The following is a 19,608-nucleotide window of genomic DNA, read 5'->3' as shown; positions in this document are numbered from 1 at the left end:
TTTTGTCCATACAATGAGGGCCAATGTTGGTTACCAGTGTTCCTTGAAAAAATTTTTTTTTCATGTTATGGTAATAGCTAGAACTTTTATCATGGTCCTATATCATTCACAATATTAGATTACATTTGAAGACAAACTATCTTTGTTGTTCTTAATCATGTTTTACTTAGTTACTTTCTCTTGTCGTGGTTGTCGAGTGTTTGTCACAAGATGGCGCCACACAGACAGTAATCTTTATGGATCTTTATTGGCGCGGAGCGATATTACTCGTGCAAGTAGTCCGGCTATGCGTTATTATATGGAGCGGTTATTATTCGAAAAGAACGAACCTGCAAATGTCTCAACTGACCAATCAGAATCAAGCATTCCAGAGAGCCGTGTAATAAATATATATATATATATAATACAGTTATATATATATATATATATATATATATATATAACTGTTTTTTAAAAATAAGAACCTAAATGAACATTTAAATATAATTTACAAATAAATTATTTATATTAATTAGTTTTTGGGGTCCTATTAGTTTAAATTGGACTAAGCAGGTATGCTACTTACTTAAAGTCGGCAACCACTGAATTATTTACTCATTCCCGCCAGCCTTTTTTAAAGCCTTTTTTAAAACTTGTCCGCTCGCATTTTTTGTGATTTTTACAAAAGTTTCACAAAATGCATTCCATGAAAATTTTCTTATATGTATATATATTTAAAGATCAAATGAAAGAACAGGCCCTCTGCTTTCAAACAAACAAAAACAAACCGGGGAAAAAAACGTTCACGCTATCTTCATTTGTTCTCTTTTTATAACCTCTTAATTATGGGTAGGTTTCTTCGAAAAGACCAAATTTTGAGCAAAAAGCTGAAATAATTGCATTTTTGTAAAGGAATTCTATTAGAGATCAGATTCAGAACAATTATCAAAACACAGTTTATAATTAATTACATTCGTTTTTGCTTTAGTTTTTTATAAATTGTGTAAGAGCGCCATCTAGGATAATAGCGGAATTACAGATTATTGTAAAAACTCGTCAGGAAAGAGTCATTGACAAGGAAATGTTTTCTCTTTATTGACACGATATCTCGTCAATGGCGGGGAAAGAGCTAAAAAAATTTATACCATGAAAAAGACCTCAATTTGTCTAGATATCATAGCTTTATGTTTATAAAATGTATTTTTTTTACAAAAAATTTGGTTTTCACACCTAAAATCATGTGGTATGACTCTCAACCAGTGACAACAATGTCAATGGTTTTGACGTTTTTGTTTATTTATGGTTTTAGGGAACCCTTTCGGATTCAATGATATTTATTGAACTTTTAGTAGATGAACTTTCTAAAAGAACTTTAGAAATAAATAGATTTTTTATGTTATGGTAATAGCTAGGACTTTCATCATGGTCCTCACCGGACAAGAAGCGCTGCACTGCATCGCGCCATGTATCTAAAAAACCGAGCACATTATTTTTTATGAATGTACATACACTGCCGGCAACTGTCTTTTGTGACGATACCTGCAAGCTGTTACAACCGACGCAGCGCTTCTCGCCCGGTGTGCGACCCCGTTTATTATTCATAATTATGTTTTAGTTAGTAACTTTTTAATATATAACTGATGTTTTTTTTTTATTAAGAAACTAAATGAACATTTAAATATAATCTTCAAATAAATTATTCATATTCAAATGATTGAAAACCAACTAAATATAAGCCTTGCAATTTATGATTGACTCTTTACTGATGAAATATAAATAAATATACTGTAAAAACTTAGTAGTTGGAAAAAATTACTTAAATTGGTAACACTTAAAAAAAATTATGTTGGATAAAAATAAAAAAATTTAGGTGTTACCAATTGTAGGAATTGTTTAAGTTAATTCAACATACTGTAGGGGAAAATTACCTTTAAATCTTTAAATAAAGTACAATGATTTAATAAACTATTAAATAGCTTCGATGGCTCTTTATAATAAGTGACTCTTGATTGGCCAATTGTGACCTGTAATAGCAAGATTAATTCAATGTCCTGGTAACGCTTTACACTAAGGTTGTATTAGTTAATTAGTAATTAGTAAATGCATTAACATGAACAAACAATGAACAAGTTGTTTTAACTTCATGCTGCATTTTTTTACAGCGTGTTAGCTAATGCATTAGCCAATTGTTAACAAATACAACCTTATTGTAAAGTGTTACCAATGTTGTCAATAAACAGCCCATATGCAATCCAAACTATGATTTCTTTATATAGGGGCAGGGTTTAGATTAATCTAGGACTAGACCTTAGTATTTTTGGACATTTAAGTAGTTTTTACAAAAAACATTACTGGGTATGCATCTTGAGACAAAACAATGTCACTGCTACTGTATATGTTAAGATATGTGAGTGCAAGGTGTTTTGAAATAAAGGCAACTAAGACATGCATTAAAGTCTGGTACTAGGATAAACCCTGTCTGTGAAAACCGCCCCCTAGAGTTATATAGAATTATACCACGGGTCTGTTGAATGCTGTATTCTGATTGGCTGAGAAATGTTTCGTAGGTATGCATTAATTTCTGATAACCGCACAATTAACTTGTCAAATGTCTTAAAAATAGGCACCAGAGCAATGTTTGTGGTAACCGTGGTATAAGAGGAATAATTGACTCCGGTCCTTTGAATTATTTGAAAATAATGCACACCTGCGGTGAAACGGCATTGCACCTTGGGTGTGCAATTATTCCTTACGTATTCATTGTATTTTGAATTGCCGATGGTAATAACATAATCAAGATAAACATTTTTGAAAGTCTAAAAGAAAAAGTTATACAGGGTTGGAAAGACATGAAGGTGAGTAAATAATGCAAGTATTTTTATGTTTGGGTGAACTATCCCTTTAACAGCGAACAGACTCGCATTGCTCTTACTGTGAGCTTTGAGGATGTTGTATTTAATATTCCCAGTCTAATAGAGATGATGTGAACCTTAGGGGCTGGAATTAGTAGCAAAACTCCACAACTTCCTGACTGCTTTATTTAATTCTCTTAAGGCCCTTTGTACGGCCTGGCGGAGCACAAAGAGCTCCTATTGCTACAAGTTTGGCATCTTTCAGATCAAAACACTGTGGTTTGAAAATGAACCCGAGGGGCGATTACTTCCCATATTCCCACAAATAGGGCAGCCAGCCCGCAACATTGTCTCTTCATGTTGGTAAAATGAGTGTTGAATTGCACTTTTGAAGCAGATATTTATATGTTCACCAAAAACAGAGGAAAAGAGATCAGCAGGTGGGTGTACCTAAACTGGTTAGAGTAGGGACTTTGTCTTTTTGAATGATTTTTCCACATTAGCCCTGCGATAAAAGCCAACTTGTGGTTTTGGTCCTATTAGTTCGAATTGGACTATGCAGGTGCTACTTGCTAAAAGTTGGCAACCATTAAATTATTGAAAATAATACCATGAAGGAGATTTCAGATATGCATAAATGTTTTAATATTTCAAGTTTTTAGATATTATGTCAACACTGCAAAAAATGATTTTCAAGAAAAATTCTTAGTATTTTTGTCTTGCTTTCAGTAAAAAGATCTAAAAATTCTTAAATAAAGATGCTTCTTCTTGATGAGCAAAACGACCCAAGAAAATAAGTCTAGTTTTTAGACCAAAAATATCAAATTTAGGTGATTTTGTGCATAAAAAAGAAAAAAAATCTGCCAATGGGGTAAGCAAAAAAATCTTGAACATTTTTCTTACACACCAAATTCAAGAAAAATAAAAAAAATACCTTACCCCACAATGCTTACCCCATTGGCAGATTTTTTTGCTTGTTTTATTCACAAAATCACTTAAATTTTATATTTTTGGTCTAAAAACTAGACTAATTTTCTTGGGTCGTTTTGCTCAGCAATAAAAAACATCTTCATTTAAACATTTTTAGATATTTTTACTGAAAACAAGACAAAAATACTAAGAAATTTTTGTGTTGATGAGAAAATGACCCAGGTAAATACATCTAGTTTTTAGACCGAAAATATAAAATTTAAGTGATTTTTGATAAATACGTTATATACACTGCAAAAAATAATGTTCAAGTAAAAAAAATATTTTCTTTTTGTCTTTGATTAAAAATATCTAAAAATTCTTAAATTAAGATGCTTTTTATTTATGAGCAAAACGACCCAAGAAAATAAGTCTAGTTTTTAGACCAAAAATATAAATTTAAGTGATTTTATGCATAAAACAAGCAAAAAAATCTGCCAATAGGGTAAGCAATTTTTCTTGATTTTAGTGTTTAAGAAAAATGTTCAAGATTTTTTTGTTTATCCCATTGGCAGATTTTTTTTGCCTGTTTTGTGCACAAAATCACTTAAATTTGATATTTTTGTTCTTAAAACCAGACCCATTTTCCTGGGTCGTTTTGCTCATAAATAGCAACTTAATTTAAGAAATTGTAGATATTTTTAATCAAAGACAAAAAGAAAATAATTTTTTTACTTGAACATCATTTTTTCAGTGTATATAACGTATTTATTTCACAAACACCTAAAATGATGTGGTAACTGACCTAGAAATACTTTGACTATAAGCCAAATTAATTGTAAAAAATTAACAACTTTGGAAGTCTCTCAACGAGTGACAACAACATCAACCAATAACAACATTAATTTCAATGCCATTTGTATATAAAAAATAAACATTTACGGTTTTAGGGAACCTTTGGATTCAATCTTGGGGCGATTCACACTGGTGCAGTTCAGCCATATTGGATAGTCGAAATGCATCAGTGTGCAGTGTTTTAGTTTAGATTTTTAATGTTTCTAAAGTAAGCAATGTTTAAATAAAGGCTATTTAATATTTTGGAAGCAGAAAATGTGCCTTGGATCCTTATTTATTATATTAAATATTTTTTGAATATTTAGTAGATGAATATCTCAAAAGAACTTGATTAAATTGTGTTATGTTGGGTGCAAAAGTGTGATGGCCTGTTTTTGTGAATGAGTATTCCTAAAAAGATTACATTTTTTCTCTTACCCCTTGTTGTTCATCAGGTGACCTGGTGTCACGGGCCATGCACCACATGCAGCGTCTAAGTTCTGTCCGTCACGGTCTCAGTCCGGCTCGCCACGCCCGCCAGCAACCCGTCTCCTGGTCTCCGGATGCCCTTCACACTCTCTATTACTTCCTGCGATGCCCTCAGATGGAGTCTATGGAGAACCCCAACCTGGATCCACCCAGGATGGCCCTGAGCAAAGAAAGGTGAGACTCATTACTTAACCCCCTCCCATTAATCCAGTCTACAATCCACACAGTGAGGCCTGAACTAATTAACACCCCTTAACCCCTAATGGCCCATTGATATGCAAGTAAAATCCAACAGCCTGAAGGAACATCTAAAGCTGTTAATGATACAGTAGAAGTGAAAAGCTCCTAAAACCTCTTTCCCATCTGCTGCGTTCTGGAAGTTCATTATATTTCGTTTGTTTTAGGAATGGGTCATTATCTGTCCAGTTTCGCTTTGAGGAAGTCCTCAGGGCACCTGCATTACTGGAAGTTAATAAGATAATTTACATATGACAAGGTTGAGTTACTGTGTGATGACTCTAGTGAATCAGTTTTTTTTTTTTAGTTTAAAGAACCATCTGAACAAAGCAATTCGCTAAATGAGTTGGCTTTCCGAATGCTACTTGGCACAATATAATATTATATAAAGAACAGGGTTTTTATTCTCCACTACTTAGAAGAATCTTAAATATTAGTTATCTATTAGAAACATACTGTAATGTTTACAGAATTTTACATTTACGATCTGGTAGATGCTTTAAAGCTACAATTCATTACAAGGTATATATTCAGCCTAATCTGACGAGAATTCATACGTATTTTACGAGTTGGCTAATTCCTACAAAGTGAATTGTACAAAAATACACGATTATCATAAAAACACAATTAACGAAATAACCTTGTAAAATACGTAATAAATTGCCATGAGATATAGCATTGATATATCTTAGCGGTATTGTCAATAAAATATCGACTCGACACAACTAAGTTTGGCTCGCTTAAAGGCGGAGTCCACGATGTTTGAAAAACGCGTTGGAAAAGGAGACGGGCCGACTACCAAAACACACTTATAGCCAATAAAATCAAATCAAATGCATGGTTGCGTATGTGTGGGGCGGGTCTATCAACAGAAGGTCCAGATTCTATTGGGGTGGGGGCGTGTTTGTTTAGATGATTTCAAATATCAACATTGGCGTTCAAACATCATGGACTCCGCCTTTAACTTTAGCTCTGTTTGCTTTTTCATTGGAGTTTAGTGCCGCTTCAAAGTGGGTGGGATTATAAACTTAACGTTATAGTTGCTCCACTTCTCTTGCCGTGACAATCGTAAACGTGATACAAACAAATGCACAACACAGAAGCAATGTAGCTTATCGATGGAATAGCGTTCTTGATTCTCAACATTTGGATGTTTTTCACCACAAGGAATACAAAAATGTTTAAACTCATACAATAAAACGTAGATGATGTCATGGTGCTTAAATGTAGGCTAATCTTGCATTTAGCAATCATGCTAATAGTGACGATTCTTTCTGACCAATCAGCGATCGTTGTTAACATTAGATGATAGTATTGTGTATCGACGATCGTCAGACATATATCGCCAATTGCAGGCTGTCATGACGATAGTTGTCGATGATCATTATTATGATCATTATAGTTTCACATTAACATACGCATTGCATGCTTTACCTCGGATGAGAGGGTTTGTAGGTTTCACTTTGCACGAGAGAACTTTGAACGTGCGCAGATTCCTTCTCGCACACAACTGGACTCTTGCTTGGACTTGAATGCGCGTGGGATGGATTCATTCGTACTCTTCCTTGCACATGAGCTTTTAATGCGCCTCTGACATTTACTTGTACTAGTGAGGTTGTTAGCGCACAGGGGGTTAAAACCAAGTTTACTCGCTTCATTCACGCGTGAAAGCCGCGTGTGAATTTCTAGTCTTTCGGAAATTCACGTCATGGGAGGGTCTTCTGCGACTCTGCTCGCTTCCTGTAATCACGTCACTACTAGAGCAAGCTCCTGATTGGTTAATGCGGTGTCATTTTCCGCCAAAGTTCAGATTTTTCAGCTCACGCGTTTCCTGTGGCAACGCTCAATGCCTCATTCGCGCCGTGAGACCTTCAGACGGAAGTAAACGAATCTTTACATTGAATTAACATTGAAATCATTCACGCTTGACGTCTCTACCGTGGCTGGTGTGAACGCAGCATTACAGTGCCTGGGATTTTCCGTGCTCGGCTTAATGGCATCAGTTTTAAGAAGGTTGCGGTAATGACAGTGTTGTTGCCCTTGCTTCTTTTTGTCCATAAATCAAGTGACTTAATTAACAAATAAATAAATGAGTAACCTACTGCTCCCCCCCCCGTTACTATCGTGTATCGGAGATCTCACAGGCTGACGATAGGACGATCTCAAAATGGGCCATAATGTCCCAACACTAGTACGGCTTGCTTGGAACTTCAATCGAGGTACAAAAAAAATAAATATGAGGTACTAAGTACTGTACACCGTGGAACCCCCCCAAAAGTGAGCCGTACCGAGCTGGACCATGCAGTGGAAAAACGCCACATGTGTGTTCCCTGGCATCAGCCAAAGTCAGCATATTTATCACATAAATTGCAGATTTCAGCGCGCAAAATATATGGGGCTTGCATGATTTCATAATCCCCGCATTTTCATAGCAGAAAGTCACATATATCCCATCTATGCTATGGGAACGTTATGAAGTGACGTAATTACGCGACATAAACATAATTGAAAAGCTGCAAACCCCAACCGCAGTTTTTGCAAGTTCCTGCAATTTTTGCAAGTTCACTTTCATTGCATAAAATTGCATAAATATCCTGCATATTCCATCGCATTTTTTAAGAAAACGTGCCGCAAGATCAAGGATTTTTGCATGCAACCATCACAAAAAACTTTTAATTTTTCTGGAAGGAATGCATTAGGGTACAAGAACAATTTTGAAAACATCCAAACTGTAGTTACTGAAAAATGAACTTTATTTAGTTGCATTCTCAAAACTGTGTTAGAATTACAAACCTCATCCAATTGGGTTTAATTTCCAGGGAAAACACATACTGATAAAGTTAGTGATGCACTATAAGTCACTTTGATAAAAGCGTCGGCCAAATGCGTAAATGTAAACATTTAGAACTTATAGTAGACATTTTTTTGCATTAAAAAGTTTTGTGAACAGTATAAGATGTTTTATTAAGTTTAAAAACCAACTATAAGTGCAGCTTTTTGCAACCACAAGCAAAGCCAGGCCAAAACTTATAATCGGGCGCCCAAATCTCTCCTCAGATTTCTTTTAAATAGCCTACAGGTCAAACAGGTACAACATCATCTGGAAGAGATATGCTTCTCCTGCCTCCAAACACTAAGTGAATCCAGTCCTTTGCAGACTCTGATGTTCATTGTCGATTGCAGAGCAAAACTTTGCCCAGATTGTGTATTCACACACTGTATTGTGTGATGTGTACGGGCTTGTTATTGGCTACAGCTGTTCCACTTATGGAAGACCTAACAAAGTTAAAGTGGAAAACGACAATGACGCCTTGCTACCAACTCCCGGACTCTTCTTTCGTCATTGTGCCTAAAAAAATCTGTGTGTATGTGAGGTAGAGCAGAATGGGTACAGGTTGTACCTTACATCTGGCAGTAATAACGGTAACGGGCTCAATTATTATTCAACACGCCTCCTATTGAAAAGTCTATAAAACCTTTGTTTGAAATGAAACCACAATGGGGTACAAGCGTACTGTGTGGTCCTAACAGAGGCCCGTAAATGTTAAGGGGGCGTTACGGATGTAGGAGTCCGGCTATCTGAGATTTTTAGTAGGAAACGCTGATTTATGACGGCCGTGGACAGGCTGTGTATCGCGTATTGAGTGGGTGGAGAAAGAGGGAGGAAAAGGTCGAGGAGGTGAAGGGGAGTGATGGGTGTTAAGTGGACACACATCAAGGGACGCTGTAAGATGAGAGGTTTGAAAATTCACTGACCCCAGATCACAAAGGAGAAGATGTGTCCATGCAGAACAGCTACTTAGGGAGTATGAGTACACTTTTAGTTTGCATACTTCTATTACATATAAAAAGTACACTGCACTGCTGATGGCAAAGTACTTATAAGCTTGTACCTCTGAGACAAAATGTTCTCTCATTTATAAGTCACTTTGGATAAAAGCATCTGCTAAATGAATAAATGTAAATGTAGTATCATGTCACAATTTTTCACAGCTTGTGTAGCACAAATTGTGGGCAATATAAGCTCAAGTATGCCATCCAGACATTTTGACAAATTATTTATGATTCATTTTAATTACTTATATAAAACAAAGTGTTAAAATACCTTGGGACAGTTATGCTTAGCATTTTCAATTGCACATACAACCCTAGATGTATACAACTGAAAACAATTAGATTTCTATTTTCAGCCAATCATTTGAGACGTAAATATCATATGACTGATTAATCTGTATTAGCTCTCTAATGGTGCGTTCACACCGCACACTAATTAAGCTTTAAGCACAAATAATTCATATGTTAATTCAATGCAAACGGTTCGCGCGCTTTTAACGCGCCGCAAATTGAGCGAATTTTCCGAATTTTGGTGGATATTTGTGCCATGTTAACCAATCAGGAGCTTGCTCTAGTAGTGATGACGACGTAGCAAGCAGAGGCAGAGATACAAAACAACGGAGGACAAAATCATCGTCGCTGTATGTGGACTCCCAGAGCTGTGCGACACATCTTCGTACTTTTATAGAAACAGGAGCAAAAAGGATCTTGCTCGCAAAAAAGTGAGGGAGGAGGTCGGACAATGTAGTAAGTTGTAAAAACGCTCTTTACTCAATTTGAGCCGTACATTTACATATTGAGACTGCAAGCTAGCAAAAAAACCCCGCAAAATTTAGCGTATTCGCGTCTGAATTTCACACGCAAATGAAGCGTGTTAACTCAAAATGTTCAAGCGTCCAATTTTGCACAAACAGCCTGATTTTTCCGCTTCATTCACGTCTGGTGTGAATGCGCAGTAATAATTACTATAAATTGTAGATTTTCAATTATTTATAGTTAACGTTATGTATATTTAACAGAATACTTGACTCTGTTTTGGAGCACCACTGACTACCATAGTATTTTTATCTCCTACTTTGGAAGTCAATAGTGCTGTACAATCTCGTACAGTTAATAGTGCTAATATATCACCTAAGACAAATTTTATACACAAATAGCATAATGAATATAATGGTTCGATAAAAAAATGAAAGTAGTTTTTACAGATGCTAAACTGCATTTTTTTGTGGAATTTAATATCACTTAAATTTGATATTTTTTATCTAAAAACTAGAATTTTTTGGGTCGATTAGCTCATTTTTTGCATTTTGTATATATATATATATATATGCAAAATGCAAAAAATGAGCAAATCGACCCAAAAAATGTCTAGTTTTTAGATAAAAAATATCAAATTTAAGTGATTTTGTGCATAAAACAAGCAAAAAAAATCTGCCAATGGGGTAAGCAAAAAAATCTTGAACTTTTTTCTTAAACACTAAGTTCAAGAAATTTTTTTTATTTTTACTGGAACAAGACAAAGAATACTAAGAATTTTTTTTGCAGTGCAAAATTTCATCGCATAAAATTGCATAAATATCCTGCATGTTCCATCGCATTTTTTAAGAAAACGTGCCGCAAGTTCAAGAATTTTTGTCCGCAACAATCACAAAAAAAATCTCTGGAACTTTCTGGAAGGACTGTCTTAAAGGGGACATATCATGAAAATCTGACTTTTTCAATGTTTAAGTGCTATAATTGGGTCCCCAGTGTTTTATCAACCTAGGAAATGTGAAAAAGATCAACCTAGTAACTTAGTTTTGGTAAACCATTTTCTGCAAGCATGTGAAAAAATACCTCATTGAATTTTGACTCCCCTTGTGATGTCAGAATGGGATAATACCGCCCCTTAATCTGCACTATCCAACCACGGCACTGCTATTTAGTGCTTAGATAAACTCATTTGCATTTCAAAGGGATACACCCAAAAACAGCACATTTTTGCTCACACCTACAAAGTGGCAATTTTAACATGCTATAATAAATTATTTATATGATATTTTGAGCTAAAACATGCACACTCTGGGGACACCAAATATTTATTTTACATCTTAAAAAAGTCTTGTGAAATGTCCCCTTTAAAGATACTGGCGAAATTCAATTAAAAGTCAGTAGTAGTATGAAGGATAGAAAGTCATTTGATCAAAATTTTCCTAAATATACTATATAAACACGAGACACACACAAAATAACGCTCACATTTAATGAAAGAAATGGCAGAATTAATCATCATCATCTGCCAAACCACTAGAAATTCCTGGCATGAAAGCCACAAGGTTTAAGATCCAATCGCCTGCCAGGTGGCTCTGGTATTTGTATCCGACTCAGAGACGTCTTTCAGTCTTCTATACGTTTATAGCAGGGAAACTGGCGGTGTGGTCTCAGCAGTATGGTCTGAATCACAGTTACACATCTCAAGCATAATCGAGTCATGTTAAAGGCCTTTAACACGTGTGTAAATGTCTGTGCACGCTAGTCCGCCCAATTAGCCCAAAGCGCTATTCGGTTTCCACAAGCCCTGATTAGCCGAGCTTTGATGTGGGTTGAAATTGAGCTCGGGTTTCGGGTCGAAGGCCACCGAGTGAACTTGAGCCTTCGAATCAGAAGCGGGGGTCATTGTGAAGCGCGACCCAGAGGCCAAACGAACAAGAGACGCGAACGGGCATTCGCTTTTTACTAGCGACGATGGAACAAAGCCAGGGTTGTGAAAATGTCGAAGGGCTTAAATTTCATGTCGGTTTTGTTTTCATATAAGAGCAGGTCAGAGGAGTGGACCATCCATCAAAAGTTGCTGTTTGTGTGTGACTGAAAGCGTGGCGGGTGTTTTAAGCTAGCATGCTAAATGAGCTATAACCATCTTAGCTTGTGGGTCAAAAAGCTTTTGAGGAATCAATATTTTCCTTTTAGCGGTGAAAAAAGCTAGCAGGCAAAGACTCAAGTATGTGTAGCCTATATACGTTTCAATATTTTGGGATGATAATAATTACAGTTGGCTATTAAAAAAAAAAAAAAAAACTATGGTTCTGTTTCTGTTTAGCACATATGTGTATATAAAGTGTACACTTATTAGTTTCCATACAGTAAGCTTCTCAACATGATCCACCCCTCATCGTCATGCAATACGTTAGCCTTGACGGTATCGCATGGAAAATTCCACTGACCAATGCAGTAGGCAACTAAGTGTACTCTTAGAAATTGTTTTAGAGAAAGTATGCGGTCTTGAAGTGCGTTTCTCATTCATTTGTCTCAATCAAAACTGTTTCCTCGACCAGACGTCCCCCCACTTTCCTGTGAAGTTCTTTCCTTACACAGATTAATGTTGAGCTTTTTACAACCACAAGTTCAACAAATGCTACTTAAGCCTCTTACGTTTTTTTATTTACAAGAATTACGCAGCTCCTGGCTGGCACGAACACAGCTCTGTTTTTGATTTTTGTTCGTGGCTTTGTTCAGACTGGCAGAAAAATCTGATTTTATGGCTTATCCAACTTAAACATGTTCAGTTGTTTTGTAGTCTGCACGGCGAAAGAAATCAAACGAAAACATCGTTTCGTAAAACGGATTAAAATTAAATTCATATAAATAATTTTTATAAGTACAAAAATGCACAAGTGGTCCTGATCAATATTACACGCACACTTGAGTTTTCTGGTGGTATTAAACATTTGTACTCAAGGGGGCGACAGAATTTCAAAAGATGATTTATTCATGTAGCTAGCAAGTAAATTGCTATAAACAAAGCTAACACAAGTTGCTAAACATAAAAGACATTACGTAACATTTGCCTCAAAAAGATGTTAAAAAGAAATGGTTCGATAACTAAAAGATCACGCTAGTTCACAGTTTACTCTAATGTTCGCTATAGCACCTCTAGTGGCCGAGCTGAGAATGTGCAACATATTTGTTTGTATATTGCTTAAAGGTGGGGTGCATGATCTCTGAAAGCCAATGTTGATATTTAAAATCACCTAAACAAACACGCCCCTATCCCAATAGAACCTGGACCTTCTTTTGATAGACCCGCCCCACACATACGCAACCTAGGCAACGATGTCGGTTACGGTACATTTACACGGGGCGTTAGCGTTAAAGACGCTCTAAGCGATTCTGTGTGACGTCCCTTTTTGTTGATGTTTGAACTGTTTTCAAACAAACGGAGCTTAGCTAACTCATTCCCCTCCCTTACGTGCTTTCATGAACGCACCTAACCCCCACCCCCCAAATCCTTCTTGTAGTTTATTGGCTGGAACACTTTGTTATGTTTCGTGGTGGTAGGTTTGGCCATTGTGTTTTTATTGCAGTTTGTGGAGCCTGGGCAGTCTAGACAGTTTGATCAGCAGTCAGGCAGCAAGCAGATAGTGAGGAGTTGTTTGCTGTATGTAACGAAAAATTTTTATGGTCTAAAACGTGTGAATACGCTTAGAGCACCTTTAATGCTTTTCATTCACTTTTAATGGGTGATGTCATGCATTGCCGAACTGAATTGTGGATCCGTTGGCGCTGCGTTAGTGCAGTTTGCTCACGGCAGAAGTTGAGCATTTCTTAACATTTTAAGCGGCAACGCATGCGTTAGCCAATCAGATCGCTTTATGCAAATAACCTAGGCAGAGCCAGCCAATTACGTGTATGGAAGACCGGAGCACTGTGATTGGCTGTTGGCCACACTTCAGACAAGCCTTCCATCAAGCGTTAACGCTTTCGACCCGTGTGAATGTACCGTTATTAGACACTCCCCTTACTGCTGATTGGATACAAGTGCGTTTTGGTAGTTGGCACGACTCCCTTTTCCAAAGAGTTTTTATTTTAAATATATTTTAATATATAAATAACTTTGAATTGGACGCAGGGTTTCCTCAAGACTTAAAAATAAAGTTATTTTTATTTATTATGAATAAAGTTATATGTAGACTGTTTCGTCAGACTCACGCGCGGTGACGCGATTACGCGTCTGGTTGGAACTTTACTTCCCGTTTCTGTTTGTTTAATTGTCTGACTAGTTGCTAAACTAAACTCTTGAACAAATACCTCATCGACAATAACGAATGTTTTCGTTTCCTGTATTCTACGTTGTTTATTTTGCTTGTTATATAAATAAATTACTTTAAAAGGACTTTGTTGTTATTTATTCTTTGCGGAGTTACATGTTTTCCACGAAAGCCGCTTGTTTATATTGTAACTACTGAAACCGTCTACATAGTCATGTCTTCAGCTGTAACACACTAGAAAACACTTTTCTTTTTTCACAATACCCAAAGTTGTTCCCATCAAGCTGTCATCCGTCATGTTTCTGTGTTTGTTGTGGTTGAGCGTGTCTGCAGTCCTCTGAGATCAGTTTCTCTGTCGCTCTTATCTCATCTCGTTCACTTAATGAGCTTCATGCACCTCTTAATACGTCTCATTTGCATGTCGTGCTGGGCCGAAAGACTCTCGCTGGGATTTCTTTGTTTTTTCTCTTTGACGTCATCGAGTTCTTGCCGCTCAGGGGACGTTGGTTCAAGTTGGTATCTTTGCGTCAGTTACCCGACTTCCTCAGAGGGGATGGATGACTGGGGAGATGCTATCAAACACCCGTAGTGCTGCCTGGTGGTGAATATAGATATATATAAACTTATTTTTGCTTGCAAAAGATTAGATTCGAGTTTGCTTGATTCAGGCTGACTTTGATGCCGAACACTCTCTGAAGAGTGACAATACTGCCCCCTGTTGGTGCAGGAGGACTTTCATTCATGTAACACCATGGAAATTTGAGGAGTCTTTTCCTTAAACAAAGCTTTTGTATGGCATAATATACACATGCTGTCATGGTTTGGAAACATAAAAGTGCTAAACATTAAAAAAAGCAGGTTTGGAACGTCATTAAACACGATTTTTTTATTTAACTGTCCCTTTAAGAGAAGCTAAAAGTCTTGTCAACAATGGAAAGTGATCGGTTGTACTTTCAGTGATTTCAACACAGATTGCAGCTCGTAATTTAGTCCATTGCCTGACTTGATCTGGGTCCAATAAACAACCCGCATGATTTTAGTAAACACAGCTTAACTATGTCTGTCTCAGGTTCAGGTCAAAAAGCTGGCACGCCTACAAACACAACACATTCATGTCTGCGAAAAACAAAATTCCAGGAGACGGATCTTATTGTTTGCGTTCATACATAGATATGGCAGGCTGCTGAAAGACACGGGCTGTTTCTTTGAAAGCTTTTATTGCATTAAGACCTACTATTTAAACACTAGCAGATTTAGTGGCCGGGCTTGTTTTATTCAACTTTGGATCTCTGCAGAAATGCATACACACACCCACACAATGTAGACTCCTCCTTGAATGATATTTTTGGATGTGTTAATAGTTTAGGTTTTTTGGCATTTTATATAGATTGATTGAAGTTGGTCAATTTTATAGTAAAAAACATGCCAACATTTTGCGAACAATCTTGTGAATTTCTTCCTTTTGCCCTTTTTCCAGGCCGTTCCTTTTACTCCCCCCTTTGATGGAGTGGATGCGTGTGGCCATCGTCCATGCCGAGCATCGGCGCAGCTTATTGGTGGACAGCGATGATGTCAGACAGACTGCACGCCTCCTCCTGCCTGGGCTTGACTGTGAGCCAAGACTGCTAAAGTAAGAATCTTTGAAACGGTACACGAAAAGCAAGAAAATCGTAGGGGGACGGAGTATTTTTTTTACTTGGGCGGTAACCATATAGCAACTACAGTAAATGTTGTAGCAAAAGTCTAGTAGATTAATTTTACAGTCTTTTTTACACATTAAAGGTAATAATTATAGTAGTAGAGTTTATTTATGCTTAACAACATGTAAATAATCCCAAACCAAACATTAAAGGAAAACACCACCGTTTTTCAATATTTTACTATGTTCTTACCTCAACTTAGATGAATTAATACATACCTATCTTTTTCAATGCGTGCACTTTTAATCTTTGTAAAGTGCCTCGTGAACGTGTTAGCATTTAGCCTAGCCCCATTCATTCCTATGGCTCCAAACAGGGATGAATTTAGAAGCCACCAAACATTTCCATGTTTTCACTATTTAAAGACTGTTACATAAGTAGTTACACGAGTAAGTATGGTGGCACAAAATAAAACTTTTGTTTGGAGCCACAGGAATGAATGGGGGCTAGGCTAAATGCTAACACATATTGCATATATTGAAAAACAGTGGTGTTTTCCTTTAATCCTATAGTAAGTTGTTAATAATTTTCGATAGTTAAATGTATAATTAGTGTAACAAGGATATCTTAAAATAAAGCCGAAATATATAAAAAAATTATTTCCTTAAGGCCCAAGTATACTTTATATATAATTATTTTTTTGCACGTACGTGAGCGTTAGTATACTTCTAATCGTACCCACATTGCGACAAATTGCAATACCTCTCCTGCCCTACATACTACGTACTCCTTTACGCATATATGCGACCTGTGCGTACAAAGTATGTGCGTAATGTACGCGCACTGCTGGATTTTTGTAACCGCGCATACTTTGTACGTACATGCCGCGTATATGCGTAAAGGAGTATGTGGTATGTAGGCCAGCAAAGGTATTGAAATTTGTCGCAATGTGCGCATGAGTAGGCTACCTACAGTTTTCGAAATTTGTGACAAAATTTGTGTCGCACACTGTATGTCGACCCTTGTGTACGTGTAAAAAGTAAAGGTTACAACGTGGACTAATAAATTGTGCAACAAAGATTAGGGATGTGTGGTCATTTCGATTTCATGCCATTTGTAAAGGTGCCTCTTTTTTAAAAGTATATTTTGTGCATTTAGCAAATATCTCAATACGTACGACTAATTAAAACAATTAAAATGTTAACAGACAGTGCCTGAAGTAAGCTGGAGATATCAGACATGATCTCATACGTGTGACTTTTCAACTAACTACATTCATACATTGGCAAAAACATTCGCAAAGCCTCGGATTTGAACTGATCCACCCATAATCCAACTCACTCTCTTATGTCAGGACTTCAGGCACTTACTTTACGATTTGTAAACACTTACAGAAAAATATAGCGCTACGCCCATATGATGAACAGCATCATTCATTTGAACTCACTATCGGGTTCTTCTTTTAGGCCCGAGTGCTGTTTTAGTTCCTTTAGGCGGCTGGATGCCAAAGCCGCCACAGATAAGTTCCAGCTGGACCTGGGCTTTCGTATGCTCAACTGCGGCCGCACCGATCTGATCGGCCAAGCCATTGAACTTCTTGGACCAGATGGTGTCAACAGCATGGATGACCAGGTACTGAGCGAATAAAACGCTTTTAACACCACCTGTCAACAACTAAGACTATACTATACATCATCAAGTTAAACTGATACCGTGTTTTGGATCCAGATGTCAGACTTTGCTCTCTCTCTCTCTCTCTCTCTCTCTCTCTCTGTGTGTGTGTCATGGGCAGGGTATGACCCCGCTGATGTACGCCTGCGCAGCTGGAGACGAAGCTTTAGTGCAGATGTTGATTGATGCTGGGGCCAATCTAGATGTAGCGGTACGTACGACCATTTACGATATCTGTCGGTCACTAATCTTGGCTGTCTTAGATGTGTCTAAAACACAAAGTCTAATAGTATTCACAAATGAAGTCTAAAGTCTTTACAAACTAATTTTCGTAAACTTTTGGCATTTTTTAATTAAAATAAAAATTTAAATTAAAGGAATAGTTCAAATTTTAGCTCAACTAACTATGTTAGTTGAAATGCATAACACGATTGCATTTCAATATAAATTAAGTCATAAACATCTTGGATGGCACAAGAGCGAATAAATTATGTGAAAATTCTTGTTTTTGGGTGAACTACTCTTTTAAATGTTTGGTATTTGAAAAAATCCTTAAAGGATTAGTCCATTTTCTTAAAAGAAAAATCCAGATAATTTACTCACCACCATGTCATCCAAAATGTTGATGTCTTTCTTTGTTCAGTCGAGAAGAAATTATGTTTTTTGAGGAAAACATTGCAGGATTTTTCTCATTATAATTGACTTTAATGGAGCCCAACATTAAATAAATGACTAAACACATAACAGTTTTTTCGGCGGAGTTTCTAAGGACTATAAACGATCCCAACTGAGACATAAGGGTCTTATTTAGCAAAGCTATTGTCATTTTTGACAATAAAAACGACAAATATACACTTTTAAAGCACAACTTGTCGTCTAGATCCGGTCGTGATGCGTCAGCGTGACCCCACGCTATACGTCATGACGTCAAGAGGTCACAGAGGACGAACGCGAAACTCCACCCCAGTGTTTACAAGTGTTGAGAAAGAGGACCGTTTCGACGTTGTTGTATGTCAACTGATACTAATTAATGTCTTTGTGTCAGTTTATTGTTTACAATGGTCCGCAAATGTGCGTTTTATATATGTAACACGTGACCTCCCTACGTCACTACGCATTTACGTTAGGTCGCGCTGGACCGGACCAAGACGAAAAGTTGTGGTTTAAAAGTACATATTTTTTATTTTTCTTGTCAAAAATGACAATCGTTTTGCTAGATAAGACCCTTATGCCTCGTTTGGGATTGTTTATAGTCCTTCGAAACTCCGCTGAAAAAAACTGTTAAGTGTTGAGTTAAGTACCAAATGTTGGGCTCTATTAAAGTCTATTAAAATTAGAAAAATCCTGCAATGTTTTCCTCAAAAAACATAATTTCTTCTTGACTGAACAAAGAAAGACATCAACATTTTGGATGACATGGTGGTGAGTAAATTATCTGGATTTTTCTTTTAAGAAAATGGAATAATCCTTTAAATGCATTATAGGATAGTTTTGTATATATTTTATGATCTTGTGGACACAGAGTATGATACTTAAGTTATACCTATCTTATTATGCCAAGTTTTGGCAAAATTCGGATACCTAAATTAGGGGTGCATAACGATTAATCGTGATTAATCGCGATTAATCTATAGCAGAATAAAAGTTTTTGTTTATGTCATATATGTGTGGGTGAACTGTGTTTAATAACTTTGCATAAATAAATGCACACACATGCATGTACATTTTTAAGAAATGTTTACATGTTTACGTATAAAAAATATAAATACTTAATATATAAATATATATTTTTTCTTAAAATTATACATGCATGTGTGCATATTTATTATACACAGTTCACACACATATATGGCGCAAACAGTGACTTTTATTCTGCAATAGAGTAATCATGATTAATCGTTATGCAGCCCTAAATAAATACTTCGCTAAACAAAAAAATGGACCTCGTTTCAAATTATTGAATTACGGTGAGTTATCCCAGTATAATATTTTATTAATTTATTTTAAGTTATATTTATGCCTTTATTAGGACATGTTAGTGATAAAGATAAAGGGAACAGGATCAGCAAATGATGTTCGAGATGGGAATTTAACTCGGATCGCCGTGTGCGCACTGGCAGTATAATTTGGCGCACTAAC

At 36.5% G+C, this 19,608-nt stretch overlaps 1 protein-coding gene across 1 annotated transcript in view; it reads left to right on the top strand.

Annotated features, from left to right (window-relative positions):
• LOC141349039 (ankyrin repeat and BTB/POZ domain-containing protein 2-like) overlaps nt 1-19,608 on the top strand; it is a 69,944-nt gene that overhangs the window by 40,126 nt on the left and 10,210 nt on the right. Inside the window, exons 4-7 of the mRNA XM_073868891.1 lie at nt 5,030-5,237; nt 15,636-15,788; nt 17,265-17,430; nt 17,591-17,680. Coding sequence (XP_073724992.1) covers nt 5,030-5,237; nt 15,636-15,788; nt 17,265-17,430; nt 17,591-17,680 — 617 coding nt within the window. The remainder of the gene's footprint in view (nt 1-5,029; nt 5,238-15,635; nt 15,789-17,264; nt 17,431-17,590; nt 17,681-19,608) is intronic.

The sequence above is a fragment of the Misgurnus anguillicaudatus genome, chromosome 6, assembly GCF_027580225.2.
Source record: "Misgurnus anguillicaudatus chromosome 6, ASM2758022v2, whole genome shotgun sequence".
Lineage (NCBI taxonomy): Eukaryota > Metazoa > Chordata > Actinopteri > Cypriniformes > Cobitidae > Misgurnus > Misgurnus anguillicaudatus.
This window is presented reverse-complemented; position numbering and strand designations above follow the sequence as displayed.